The sequence below is a fragment of the Engraulis encrasicolus genome, chromosome 2, assembly GCF_034702125.1.
Source record: "Engraulis encrasicolus isolate BLACKSEA-1 chromosome 2, IST_EnEncr_1.0, whole genome shotgun sequence".
NCBI classification, from domain to species: domain Eukaryota; kingdom Metazoa; phylum Chordata; class Actinopteri; order Clupeiformes; family Engraulidae; genus Engraulis; species Engraulis encrasicolus.
The window spans coordinates 38,607,985-38,622,984 of NC_085858.1; the positions used below are offsets into that span (position 1 = coordinate 38,607,985).

At 44.7% G+C, this 15,000-nt stretch overlaps 1 protein-coding gene across 1 annotated transcript in view; it reads right to left on the reverse strand.

Annotated features, from left to right (window-relative positions):
* The window catches only part of LOC134464397 (TANK-binding kinase 1-binding protein 1-like), a 49,345-nt gene that overhangs the window by 16,148 nt on the left and 18,197 nt on the right, over positions 1-15,000 (reverse strand). Inside the window, exons 2-4 of the mRNA XM_063217852.1 lie at positions 7,373-7,622; positions 5,837-5,962; positions 825-929 (exon numbers count right to left, since the gene is read on the reverse strand). Of these exons, the coding sequence (XP_063073922.1) occupies positions 825-929; positions 5,837-5,962; positions 7,373-7,612 (471 nt within the window). The 5' untranslated portion in view covers positions 7,613-7,622. The remainder of the gene's footprint in view (positions 1-824; positions 930-5,836; positions 5,963-7,372; positions 7,623-15,000) is intronic.

Here is a 15,000-nt window from a genome sequence, read left to right on the forward strand (position 1 = left end):
ATTCTCAAATACTGTATCACCACCATATTGTGTATAAATAGTATGAAATCCAAAGTCAAAATCTAAAATTATAATGGAGGCATTGTATTTCTTAATCTGCTTGGATGCCACTTTCCCAGAGAGTGTAACTGTGTCTGAGATAATCAAATCTATGGCATTTCAACACCAACAAAATGTCCCCAACATAAACGGTAAAAGAACAGGAACATACTGTGAAACTGCCTTTGACAGATGTCAAAACAATCTTAAGGTATATAAATGTCAACACACTCTCCCTGTTTTTCACTTGCTCGTCAGTCGAGTGGGAGGAGATGGATTTGCCACCTTGTCTGGCTGCAATATATTATACCCAAGACTTGAGAAATATAGCGACCGGGTGACACCAGGTGATAAGAGAATCTGTATCCATGTGTGACCTCTAGATTCTTCTGAAGCAGTAGTGCTTAACCTTTTTTTCTCAAAGCACCCCTTTACCTGTGCCCAAGACAAGCCGAGCACCCCCAATCCAAACCTCTATATGTGTATAGGTTCTAAAAACTGAAAAAGTGATTAATTACAATGATTTTTGCTTGAGACATTAATCAATACCTTAATGTCTTGACATGGGGACCAAAACAGGTTTTAATTTGGTTTTGATTTGACCTAATTATAATGTTCACTGGTCACAACCTCAACACAAACAAAATTCTGCACACCCCCTGAAATCTCTGGCGCACCCCCAGGGGGTGCCCACACCCCAGGTTAAGAACCACTGTTCTAGAGGGGTGTTTGCGTTGTGGTGTTTGCAGGTGTGCTCAACAGGGGGCGCTGTGTGTGCGTCTCACCATCTTGTCCAGGTCTCTCTGCACGTTACTCTTTTCCAGATGGATCTTCTCGTAGGCCTGGATGACATCTTCAAGTCTCTCCTCTCGCTCCTTGCTCTTCTGGAGCTGTGGACAGGCAGAGAAAACAGCCACAGACCAATGCTATGAGGACGGATATGTTAGTCAAACAGGCAACTTGGTATGAGGTGTTGGAAGGTGGTGTTATGTTGGTAACACTTTATTTTAGGGTTACATCTATTAGCATTAATACATACAATGTTACGTAATGCCTGCATAAGTAAATTGTAAAGCATGTAATACGCGAAAACTAAGGCTTACTAGGTCCTTACTAAGGTTACATTGGTAATAAATCCCTTATTGTGCTTGAACAAGATATTTGCAAATTCATGTTTAACAAATGTTTGATTTTGCTTAGTACAAGCCTTACAAGTTACTTATACATGCACATTGCATGTATTAGTGCTTATAGATGTAACCCTAAAACAAAGTGTTACCGTTATGTTATATTATAGGGGCAGCTGTCCTCTGTGTGACAGATTTGATTTGGTGTCATGCATGTGGTTTATCGATTTATCCTGTGTGATAGAGTTGATTTTGCGTTATTGAGGGAGCTATCTCCTGCTCCCCCCTGCTATGCCCCGTGTCATACCAAGCTTGATGGAGTGGATTATGTGTAGGTGTGAGTAGGGCTGGGTATCGTTTAGTTTTTTTCGATACGGTGCCAATTTCGATACTTTGGTTTCGATACCGGTGCTTTTCGATACCGTTTTTCGATACCTGTTGTTTTGAAGTTAATCTCCATTATGAGGATAGGATTTCTAAGAAGCCAAGGTGTTGAGTAAGTAGGCAGGGGTAAAGTTGGATGACAGTTAGCTCAGCAATGAATGAGTAGCCTACTTCAATTGCTATGTAGCCACTATTGTCATAATCACTAGGCAAACCTAGGCTACTAGGGCTATTGTTATTTCACAAATTATTACTAGATAGCCTATTGCAGCAAATATTCACGTTGTTACTAATTTTCCACCAAAACCCAAATCAGCCATGTAAATTATTTAGTAATTTCAACATCATAGAGCAAAAGAGCATTAGACACACACACACTTCCAGGTGCAGGTTGCTCTCTCTCTCTCTCTCTCTCTCTCTCTCTCTCTCTCTCTCTCTCTCTCTCTCTCTCTCTCTCTCTCTCTCTCTAGAAGCTGCTGCGTATTATTTGCATTCGCGTAGCTACACGCTCTCCTTAACCTGACCGCTTGACTCATACATAACCTGCAGATTGGGAAGACCAGCAGGTAGTGGGAAGACCAATGAAAGTCCAATAAGTCTACCTGCTATTTGATAGTGGCTCTCCGATGCCCGCAAGTCAGATAAAGCATTCCTGATTTTAGACTATGCAAGTTCGCGTTTTTTCAATTGCCGATGCGGGAAAGAGGAAGATAATGACTCGTGCGTCATGCGTGGGATACTTCAAATAGATTACGTGCACTTCGTAGGGCGCCCTGCAAATGTCCTGGGTAAAAAAAAGCAGGCAGTTATATACAGACTGGACGACAGAAAGGGCATTGACAAACAATGTAACACTAATTTGCAAATGTGTTGGTCGGGGTGTCCGGGGTTGATAAGCAGCTCCCTGTAATACGTTTTTGGAACTTGGGATGTCTGGGAGACGCTATCTTAACGCATCGCATGGAAGGGATGTCGAGTGGGTCTTTTAGCGTTGCCCTCCGCGGGAACAAGTTTCAAATCTCCGCACTTTATTAAACCCCTTAGCGATCGCCCACACATTGATTCTTATCAAAACTACAGTAGCCGTGCACAAGTGGAGAGGAGAGTGCACACTCAAGGAGGTTTAAAACGACAGCATCAGAGGAAGATTGGCGCGACGGTAGTACTACCACTATTATCATGACAACACAAACACACACGTCTTCGTTGGACAAAAGGGTTGTTGAACATGTTTCAAAATTAACACCTCAGCACAACACAGCCTCAACGTCAACTGAACAGGACTCTGCTGATTGAGCCGCGCCCGCGCCAGGCACTGCCTGAAGAGACAAACAGGGCAGCAGCGCATATAGGCCTAATCTTCTATAGAGTTCAAGAAACACTTACTAACAAATACAAATTCATTTCAAACAATAATATTTTTAATGTCCATTCGTCCATGGCTTGAAAATTTCAGCGCAGCTTTCGGCTCTTAGCCTTGATTTGGTGCGTTAATGTTTAGTCGTGTTGCCGTTGTCCTGTCTATATGAGCGACCCGTCGAGATGTGATTCTCTTCGCTACTGAGCATGCGCACGCATGCGCACACCCTCGCGGTGGTTTTCGCGGGTGATTGCCCATCGAATTGTGAGACCGCAAGTTACCATATAGGATCCCCTGAGACTGTCAACTTTAGTGACTCAAACTGTAGCCTATGTCCTCCGAGGTTACCACCAGTCATCCATAGTCTAGTTAGCCTGTAGCCTGTCCACCGACTGTCATGGACTGAAAGTTACGATATATCCCCTGGGGGGAAAACGGGAAATTGCGTGGATCATCCAGCAGATCATTGGAAAATCTGCGAAATAGCGTGGCCTCGAACATTTGCAACTTTGTTGCCTAACCGTAATCGCTCACACACTCAGCCTCGAACATTGTAACATCGATCAGAAAAGACTATTTATGCAGAGGAGGCGTTCTCATTGCAAAATGGAAAAAATCGCCACCTCTGATTGAGCTGTCAAATGCTCCCTCCACCCTTTTCACTCAATAATTTGAATCGACTGCATTGTAAAATGCCTGAACATGGTAATAAGAAATGCACTGGTGGGGATGTTATGAAAATATGATTCCGGTCATTAAAAGACAGACATCTACCAAAACAAAGCCACAATAGGCTACGCTATCTGTTATCTGGGAATATCTAAACCGCGCTTTTTTAATCCCCATAGCACATGATTTCATGTGGCAATTTGCCTTGCGAGCCCACGTCGCATTGAAACCAAACCAACAGCAAATGACTGCATTAAACAACCCGTAGTCAGGCCCTGATCCCAAACACTTTCTCCAGTATTTGCGCAAACTCAACTCAGTCTCTTTCATATGGCACGTTTCTTAACTTGCTTAAACGAGAGGCTCACTGTGTTTTAGTTGTCAGCAGCCGCACGAACGATTGCACACCCCTGTCCGTGAAATAAACAAAGTATGGGTTGTTAAAACAGTCCTACGTGGACCGATTGAAACGCCTTCCGCGGAAAACCAATGTCGCTCATTTAGATGAGGCATCGCAAATCGATAGAACACCACTATCGAATAGGGCGACCGGTCGCTCATCTCGACGAGGCAACACATCTCGACAGAACACCGTCTTTCGCAGGGACAGCTTTGTCACAAATGGAGCATCTGGCTCTATTTGCGTCCAGTCACACGAGCAAAGTTTAACCACACGTTAGATCTCAGCAAGTCTATCAGGGCTGCAACTAGCTACAACTGCAACTACAACTAACTGCAACTAGATACAACTAAGTTAGCCTACAACATATTCTCACCAACTGTCAGCTGTTCGAGTAAATAAACGCTAGTACTTTTTGAATGAATGAAATATCTCCTGCTCGTCCCGCCCACCCAGGTCCTTCGAAGCCAATCACAAATGACAATTTCACCTGACTACTTGGCTATTGGTTCACAGATTTACTATTGACACAGAGACTGTTGAAACGCACAAAAGGTATCGAAATAAGGCACCGTTTTTTTGTTTTGTTTTGATATTCGATACTATGTGGCTTTTCGGTCGGTGCCAGGACCGGACCGAAATTCGGTACGCAGCCCTATGTGTGAGTATTTCCTTGTGCATTCCAATATGCACACTCCCATCCTCCACTTGTGCTTGTGGCCTCGCCCCCTCCTCCTGGCCCCGCCAATAAAGTTTCTCAGCTGTTAGCCTGGCCACAACGACTTCTAGAGGACAGTTTTTCATTCTCCATCCCAATTGCAAATGAGAAAATGACATTAGAATTGTGCTTTTGCAAGATATTGAATTCATTTTATGTCGTCAGTGACATCATCATGAGGTCACAAGCAGGCAAGTGAGCAAGGGAGGACGGAAGTCCACATATTGGAATCCACAAATTGTGTCATTGCAGTGGCTACGTACTATATCATGTTTGACAGAAAGTCTTTTGTGTGGTGGAGGCGATTCGAATGCCTTTCATTTGAGAGAGTTGATTTATTTAGTGCTTTGAGAATGGCTACGTCTAGTGGTGACAATTCATTTTATTATGTGGTGGCCAATATTTCCTTTCTGATGGCGTACATTAAGTGATTTGAATGTACCACTCACTCAGTATCTGAGTTGATAATGTGGTTTGTTAGTAGACAACTCCTGTAAGAGGGAATGGATATAGTTTTTGAAACATGAGGTAGCTACCTTATGAGTGAGGTATCCGTAGTTGATCTAGTTTGGACATACAGTAGCTACGGTACCTCCTGGATGGGGGCATTTTCAACACACAGTGGCTGGCTCTTGGGTGAGGGAGTTTGTTGGTCTGGTGCTTTCAACATAGCTACATCATGGGTGAGGGATGATTTGTGCTATGCAGTTTTTTGGGGTTTTTTTGTGTGGGGCGGGGGGGGGCGGCGTATTAGTTTTTATGAGATAGGACAGTGACGATTGTGACAGGAAGACAGTTGGGAGAGAGGGACGGGGATGGGTCGGCAAAGGACCCGAGCCGGAATTGAACCCTGGTCGGCAGTGTAGTAGACGAGTGCCCTACAGTTAGCGCCATGGTAGGGCCGTTATGCTCTCCCCCATCCTCCTCCATGACTGAGGTACCCTGAGGTCCCGCCGCACTGCTCCCTTGGGGCGCCATTGGGGGCTGCTCCCTTGCACGGGTGAGGCAAAAAATGCTATTTCGTTGTGTGCAGTGTGCACTGAACACTTGTGTGCTGTGGAGTGCTGTGTCACAACGACAATGGGAGTTGGAGTTTCCCAGGTGGGCTTTCACACGTTCACTGTCATGTAGGTTTTTACCTCCTGTGTGAGGGAGTTGATCTTCTGCTGAAGACTGCTGTGGTCCGTCAGCATGAGGCTAGACTCTTTGGGGTCACAGGAGAAACAGGAGCTTCTCTCCTCCACAAACTCACTGATCATGGGGAACTGCAGAGAGAGACAGGAGCAGAGAGAGAGAGACAGGGGAGAGAGAGAGGGAAAAATCGATGGGGAATGTGATGTGGTGATGCTGCAGAAATTCACAGCAAATGTAATGAAATGTATAATTTATAATGTACAAACAGAGGATCTGACATAGAATAGAATAGAATAGAATAGAATAGAATAGAATAGAATAGAATTGTTGCGAGCTAAAGAAGAGAAGAGAGAGAAATACAAAAGAAGAGCTGTCAAAAGAGCAGAAGAGAAGAGAAGAGAAGAGAAGAGAAGAGAAGAGAAGAGAAGAGAAGAGAAGAGAAGAGAAGAGAAGAGAAGAGAAGAGAATCATAAAGAGAGGCCAAGAAAGACAAGCGAGAGAACGGAAAGTAGAAGAGAGGAGAAGAGGACAAAGTCCTAGAGAGGATGAGGATGAGGTCAGGTGAGTTTATCTGTGAGATGTAGGGCTAAAGAGAGAGAGTGAGAGAGAGACAGACAAAATACAGAGGGGTGAAGTGAGGGAGAGGTCAGAGCAAAAATAAAATGTCAAATTTAGAAGTGTCACAAATTGATTTCTCCATTTCAAGCTCATTCCAGAAACCCCACTATTAACTACGGCAGCGAGTCTTTGGGGTTTCCTTGTCCCGAGACATCAAACTCTCCTGATGATGGTGTCAATCCACACTGTTCAAAAGTAGAGAAAATGGTTCACACTCATACTTCAGTTTCAAGTGTTACATTTTTTTTATTCTTCGCTTATTTGTAGCAAGCAAACGTTAACACAAAATTGTTTAGCAAGATCTTAATTGAGGCCTCCTCAAGCAATAAAAAGTGACCTACATTTTTTCGGACAATCTTAGCCATATAACGTTCTGGCCTCGACCTTCAGAGCTCCATGGTGATGTTCTCATGGTCCAGGCTGTTACTCTCACAGTAGGTTTCTAAAATAACAATCCGATTTGAGCAGACATTCTCAACTTGACCTCATAGTTCTTGAGTTTGTGCAAGTTGGTGAAGTTATCTTATTTAGTGTTGTGATGTCCGTGAACGAATCGATTCTTTTGAACGGCTCCTAGAAGTGAACGAAGGGAACCAAAAAACAGCCGGGGGAGCCACTGTACAGTTTTTCCATACATTTTTCAGTTGTTTTAAGCACGGGACCTTCACGTGAGTACTTCAATTTGGGGAAAAAGCATAAGTATCTGCCTCAGAGAGTGGCAGAAACAGCCTTTGGAAGGAGGACGAGTTTTTAAACGGCTCTTTGGAAAGAACGAACCACTATGATCCGAATCCTGTCAAAGAGCCATAAAACCCATCTCTAATCTTATTCCAGGCAGCTGTTTAACTTCTTATTCCTTAGTTATTCACTGTGGGGGTTCTAGAATGTAGCCTAAATGATGTGATCTGATTGGCTGTTCATACCTCAACCTCATAGTTCTTCAGCTTGTGCTTGATGGTGATGTTCTCGCGCTCCAGGCTGGCGAGCCGTGTCTTGATGTCGTGGTAGGCGGCGGCCAGGGCGAACTGCGAGGTGGGGGGGTACATGTCGTCCGAGAGGGGGGCCAGCGAGGCGGGCCAGCCCATCCCACAGCCGCCCTCCTCGCGGAGACCACCCTCCACGCTGCCCAGCAGACTCAGACGACCGCTGAACAGGGAGTCCATCACTCAACTCCTGGGGGAGGCAGAGAGAGAGATGGAGAGAAGGGGGAGAGGTGGAGAGAAAGAGAAGGGAGACAGTGGGAGAGGAGGAGAGATGGAGAGAAGGGAGAGGAGAGGCGAGATATGGGGAAAATTAAGAGAAGGGAGAGAGGGAGAGAATGAAGAGAAGTGAGAGAGGGGGGAGAGGGAGACAGAGGAGGAAGGAGAGGGAGGGAGAGATGATGAGAGAGAGAAAAGGCAAAAGAGGGAGAAGGAGGGATGAGAGATAGCAAGAGGGAGAGGAGAGATGGGGCAGGGAGAAGAGAGAGGATTGAGGGATGAGAAGGGAGGGAAATGGAGAGAGATGAATGATAGTATGAGGGAGGGAGGAGGAACAAGAAAAAATAGGAGAGAGTGCAAGCAGGAGAGTGGGAGGAGCGAGACAGGGGGAAAGAGAGGGAGAGTGGGGGAGATAGAGAGAAAAGAAGAGCAGAGGGAGAAGGTGGAAAGGGAGAAGGAGTCACCGAGAAGGAGGGACACAGTGAGAGAAAGAGGAGGAGGAGAGGAGGATGTGAATGTTGGGAAACGGAGAAAGAGGGCATAGATAGGAAATTGAGGACCGAGGGGGAAGAAGAAGATAGAAGGTAGAAGATAGAAGGGTAGAGTGAAGAAAGAGAGGAGGGGAGAGGGAAAGGAAGCAGAGTAAGAGAAACAGCCAAATAGGGAGGATAAGAAAGGGAGAGATGGAGGGGGCGCCAAAGATGGGGGGGGTGGGGGGGGGGGGGCAGAGAGAGGACAGAAGGGATGGAGAAGTAAAAAGAACAGATAGCAGATAAATCAGGGGAGTGAAAAGGAATGCAATAGTTTTAAATGACTGAGAAAGAAAGAAAGAAAGAAAGAAAGAAAGAAAGAAAGAAAGAAAGAAAGAAAGAAAGAAAGAAAGAAAGAAAGAAAGAAAGAAAGAAAGAAAGAAAGAAAGACAAGAAATAGGAGAGAGAGAAGGAAAGAAATACCAGTGCTACTGGTATCAACAACACAGCAATCATTTTGTCAGTAATATGTGTGGCAATGACACAAGCATTCAGCTAATCACTCTTGTTCATGTTCGTTTTTTTCCCCCACAGAGGCGTTAAATAGGTCACAATGATGACTATGCTCTTCACATCATGTGATAATTCACATCAAACCATGAACAGTAGCTCGTTTCCTCTCCATCAGGCATGCCCGGGGTATTTGTTTCTCTATTTGTCCGTCTATTTCAGCACAGTCATGCTATTTCTGAAGTTTATCTTCAGGGTGATACGTACAGTATATACCGGTAGTAAATATGTAACCTTGGTAACAGGAAGACAACATTCTATACATGGGTTCTAAATTTTTGTTTTCTCCTGGCTGCTTAACTCTAGCTGCGCACAACTCAACCTCTTCTTGTTGGAAACCGCTGTCGGTCCAAAAATTTGCTCACGTGGTTGGCTGCCAGTGTCTTGCCCCTCCTCACAACACCGTGTTTATGAACATGGTGAACCCATGTATATACCAAGTTCCCTCTGATTTCCAATGACCATACCAATGACATGTTCAGCTGATTTTGAGGTCTGAGTTACATATACGTTACACTGGAAACGGACTTCAACACCTTCTTAATCTTGCAGCAGTATCCCACTTCTTCCTACTGAGGAAGTTAATGAAAGAACCTCCACTATTATAGGAGTAATACATGGGAATGATCCGTAGTACCATTGTAAAGTCATTTTTCTCAGTTTCTATGTTCACACACTTCCCATACCTTGCCTCTAATGCCCAAAATGCTAAATTATATTGCACTGCACTACATGATATTGAAGTTTAACAGAGGAAGCATAGAGCATTCCATCAGCTCCAATCAAAGATTCTGAGGGGAAAACTCCTGATTTTTTCATTCCAATCTTCTCGTAGTTACAAGGGTACAAGCCGAGATAGTAAGTACTTAGTACCCCCTTCCTTTATTCCCTCTTGGTACAAAGATGATGTGATCCTATGCAAGGAAGGCATGATCCTACATATATGATGCCCCCCTCACTAGTATAAACAGATGGCACAAGGGGGACTGAGCCCAGGTGCGACCCAGTGCCAGAGCCAGAGCATGGGGAGCGAACCCATGCCCATATGGTGACGGATTGAGGCGCTGGGGGTTTAGACAGACATCCAAGCCGGAAAACTGATTCTGACGGGCAGGTCTGAAAATACTAGCGAGATTATCATCGACTTTCAAATCTCTTCGAGGTGTTACGTCACTAGGACGGCACTGCATGGCTAGAAAATACAGGACACATTTACTTTCAGGCTTTCATTCACTTTCCTCATACAGCATTCAAACCTTCACTGTACTTTATCAAAGCATTGGTGCGTTTGTATCGTTGCATTGGTTTTGGTAACTGTGGAATGTCTAGATATTGACAATGCACTAAATCTACATTGACATCATAGTGTCTATATTTTGAGATTTCAGCACATATGGTGATTTATTGAAGCGTGTAGGCTTTAGACAGCTACCGGACTGAGAAAACTGACTGCTGTCAGTGAACAGCATGCTCGCATGCATGCACAGCACGGCAATCCACTGTCTTGTCTACAGCGAAGTCTACTGTGGATAAAATAAAAAAGGGTAAAATAATTCAAGTAATAATGTTATACGTCCTGGTCACAGCAGATAGGAAAGAGCCACTAGGGTGAATTCCTGACTGTGAAGTCCATGCAGACGTGTACAACATCCCATATGGATCAGATGTATGTGTTAATCTAATATAATGCTGTCAGTGTTGCAACTGTACACTGCCTATTTAGGGGCCAAGCAGCGAAGCTGGCGAAGGCCCCTAGTGTTTTAGTTCCCTCATTGACTCCAGTCAAAATTCTTCTCCCTCTGCAAGTCTATGGCAGCCCATAGAACCGTACATAGGAAAGTTATGAAAATTGATACACATATTCGAGACAGCATCAACATTACCCGCAGTGATTTATAGGTCCCCAGCCCCAACGCTCTAGCGCCACCAGCAGGTCAAAGTTGCAGGTACATTTCTGCTTGTAACTTTTGAACCGCTGGTCCAATTTTCAAAAACTTTGTATCCCTGGAATCCTTGGCCCAGGAAAAATCCGAGAACTAGTGATGATATTGTACCCTGCGTGTATAGTTTTCCCGCAAATTAGAATTTTGTGAAATTCAATAAAAATGCTATTTTTCCCGCAATGTTTGACCAATTTGCCCGAAACTCGGTATATAGTATCTCTGGACTGAGGTAAACATGGGGTCTCAGGGAATATTGGATATCTTTTATCGTTTAGCCGTGACAGCCAATCAAAATTGTTGTAAAAGTGGCAAAACAGGAAGTGAGGTCATATCTCAGCAACCGTTTGTCAAATTAGGCTGGGATTTTTTACACACATAGTAGTCCATCCCATGACCTACCACAAAAAAAATCGGATCTCCAGCTCAAACTCTGTAGCGCCACCAGCAGGTCAAAATTTTAGCTACATTTTTGCCTGTAGCTTTTGAACCGTACTCCCAATTTTCAAAATATTGGTACACAGGTCATCTTCACACTATGTTGCACCCAGGTATGGATTTTCGTAACGATTGAGAAAACTATCAGCTCACAGCAGCCATTCAAAATTGTGGAAAGAATGGAGGGATTTTTCTCATCTCTCTGTCCCCTTTGCCAACGGCACCTGCGCACGTTCACTGACACCATTCTCGGCAGGGGGTCTCTGGACACACAAGAGACGAGAGCTTAGGTGTGTGCGTAGTTCTTCTATTGCTCTAGTGTCAACCAAAGCCCCACTGCCCCAGCCCTTGCACATACCCCACCACCCCCCACCCCACACACACAGACAGAGGGAGAGGGAGAGGGAGAGGGAGGGGGAGAGGGAGAAAGAGGGAAGGAGGGAGGGAGAGAGAGAGAGAGAGAGAGAGAGAGAGAGACCATTGTTGTTCTCTCGGCTCCTCTGTCTTTCACACACTCACACACACACACACACACACACACACACACACACACACACACATTACTTCTATGTACACCAATTCCTCAGAACAGTCTCAAAAGGCTGGGCAACATTGCATTGCAGCCTATAGGATTCTTATGTTTAGGATTTCAAGGACATATCTATTTTCAGTAGGCTCCTGATTCTTTTCCATAATATTGTATGTCATATAAACAATTTTACTAAATAGAATGATCACAGAGGATTATAATTGCTGTGCTAAAAGCAAGCCTCTCAAGTATAGAAATGACTTGCTGATATTTTATAGACTAATTTGAGAGGAAATGGAAATGTGTTACTCAATATAAATCAAGGGCAGCACAGGCCCTGCCATGGCCAACCGGTAGGGCACTCGTCTATCATGCGGCTCACCCGGGTTTGATTCCCAGCCCAGGTCCTTTGCCGACCCTCCCCGTCTCTCTCCCCATTTTCCCCTCCAAGGAATGCACCCCAACATTGGCGATATTTGGGCCAAAGGGGCCGCTGCAGTTCCTTCTGTTGCCGTGGCGACTTTGGCAAGTTTACTGCTTGGCCCCGCATTGCTGCTTGCAGCTATATTTGTTTTTGTTTATGATCTAAATTTGTTGGGTTTTTTTAACACTTTTTAATGTATCATATTATTTTACGCTACCTCTCCTATTACCAAGTGTTGGACAATGCTGTCAGTGTTGCAACTGTACACTGCGCCTAGATGTCTCTATCATCTAGATTCTGCTACTAATTACATGTACTAATGTACTCTGCTGCGCTGACCCATTAGCAGAGGTGTCAAAAGTAAAAGTACTTTTGTGGTTTAATTACAACACTAGCACATGACATTACATAGCTGTTACACCATTTACTCCATTGTACCTAATGGGATCGATAGACTGTGTTATTACTGAAAAACACTGAAAACCTATCAAGGACCCACCACAAACTCGATCCAACCAGTGCACAGTTAGATGATCGTAAGACGAGTACACAGGTCTACCGTTTACTCAGATAAGTTACTTCCGTGGTTAAGGAAACTGTGTTTCTTTTTTTACTTTTACTTTTACTTTTGAGATCTCTGCCCATTAGTCTGTACTTGCATGAATTTCCTCCTTGTAAGACGCTTTGGTCAAAGGCGTCAGGCTGCTAATTGTAATGTAATGTAATGTAACATATAATCTTATTTTGTGCAGTATACCCCTCACCTCTCTCCCTCTACTGCACTCCACGAATCTCGTCTATTAAACATGCATCATTTTGTTACTTTAATTATCCATGTACTATTTAGATATTCTGAATGTATTGGAACAGACAGTAGCCTATATATCAGGTGCAAATACAGATTCCAGACGCAGCTGGTCGATCAGTTTTCCTCAGCTGTAGACTGTGACCATCCTCTTAGACCATGATTAAATACATGTACATGTAAATGTAAATATAAATAAATACATGTAAATAAAAACAAACCCATAAGGCTTATAAGCATGTCTTCCTGTGCCATAATAATCTGAGTGCAGTGTGGAGTATTACAACCTCCTTTCCTAAAACTGATTTTGACTTATTATGATTACATTGAGTAATTTAATCTCTGTAAATGCAATGCCACACTATTTTGTCAGCAGTAACTTGGCAGCAGTGGCCCTCCACACTCTTGTATGGCAGACAGACTGACTGACGGACAGACTGACTACAGGCCCAATCTCATTACTCAATGATGTCCCAAACACTTCCTTCTCTCTTCACATGTCTGGCCACTTCTCTGATTGCAGCATGACTCCTACCTATGGCTGGCCAATACAGACAGACTGATGCTGTCCAATGAGAATTTAGTATGGTGTGGTTCCATCCCAACGATTGGCCCAGCAGACAACCCCCAACCCCCTAAGCTTTCTAAGGCCAAACAGACAAACAGACAGACAGACAGACAGACAGACAGACAGACAGACAGACAGACAGACAGACAGACAGACAGACAGACAGACAGACAGACAGAGAGGGTGCCAATTTTTATCCAATGAGAATTCAGCATCCACTAGTGACTCATAAAGCATCCCTTTTCCTTCATCCAATGGGAATTCTGCAATCCACAGTCCCCTTCTAAATGATTGGCCAGACTGCTTTCACAAGGACCGCCTTCCTCCAGCCAGCCCAGCAACCCCCATGCCTCCATACCATACCATGTCTTCAGGATATCCCAGACAGACAGTGGGCAGGCAGGGGGTAGGGTAGGGGGGACTCTGGCAGTCCCTGCACTCCCGTGTCCACAGGGGAGCAGTCTGTTTCAGCACCACGGCCAGCTCCTCCTACACCATAAACTGCCAGCTCGCCAAGTAAAGGGGCTTCGCAGAGGAAGAGGTTTGCAGGCTGTGTGTGTGTGTGTGTGTGTGTGTGTGTGTGTGTGTGTGTGTGTGTGTGTGTGTGTGTGTGTGTGTGTGTGTGTGTGTGTGTGTGTGTGTGTGTGTGTGTGTGTGTGTGTGTGTGTGCGTGCCTGCGACTGCATGTGTATGTGTGTGTGTGTGTGTGTATACGTGCGTGAGAGAGAGAGAGAGGGAGAGAGAGACAGAGGGAGAGAGAGAGAGGGAGAGACAGCTCTAGGCGAGGTGATTCACCATGGTAGGGCAGGAAGTGGGGAACGCTAACAAGGATAAAACGGCACGATGCTGAGCCCTGGCACCTCGAGCAGCCTATCAGCTCTCACCTTACTGAGGTGAGGTCTAGGACCCAAACACTGACCAATTTTCTGTTTTCATTTATTCACAACATTTTGTAGGCCTGAGACTGAAACAATGAAAAACGCAAAATGGTGACTGTGTGCGGGAGTTTCTGAAAATAAGAGACCAAAATGTGGGCAGTCATGGGTGAGCGGTTAGGGCGTCAGACTTGCATCCCAGAGGTTGCCGGTTCGACTCCCGACCCGCCAGGTTGGTGGGGGGAGTAATCAACCAGTGCTCTCTCCCATCCTCCACTGAGGGCTGCCCCCTTGCACGGGTGAGGCATAAATGCAATTTCGTTGTGTGCAGTGTGCAGTGTTCACTTGTGTGCTGTGGAGTGCTGTGTCACAATGACAATGGGAGTTGGAGTTTCCCAATGGGCTTTCTTTCACTTTTCACTTTTTAAAAATGACTCTACCATTAAAGTCTTCATACCCCACCCCCCCCCCACCCCCCACATGCTGTACAATAGTTAATGGTAGTATAGCACATGCCTTGCAAAAAAGTGGCATTGAACACTAATAAGGTGCTGGCGTCTTGTGCTTACAAATGTCAAAGAAAAGAAAGAACATGTTTTAGTTTTTGAAGTGACATTTCAGCCCTCTGGCCTTCTTCAAACTTACAGACAGCCGAAACGTCACTTCAAAATAAAACATGGAGCAGAGTGTGTGGCATTTTCTTTATTGTCTTTGACAATATAGTGCATGCTCT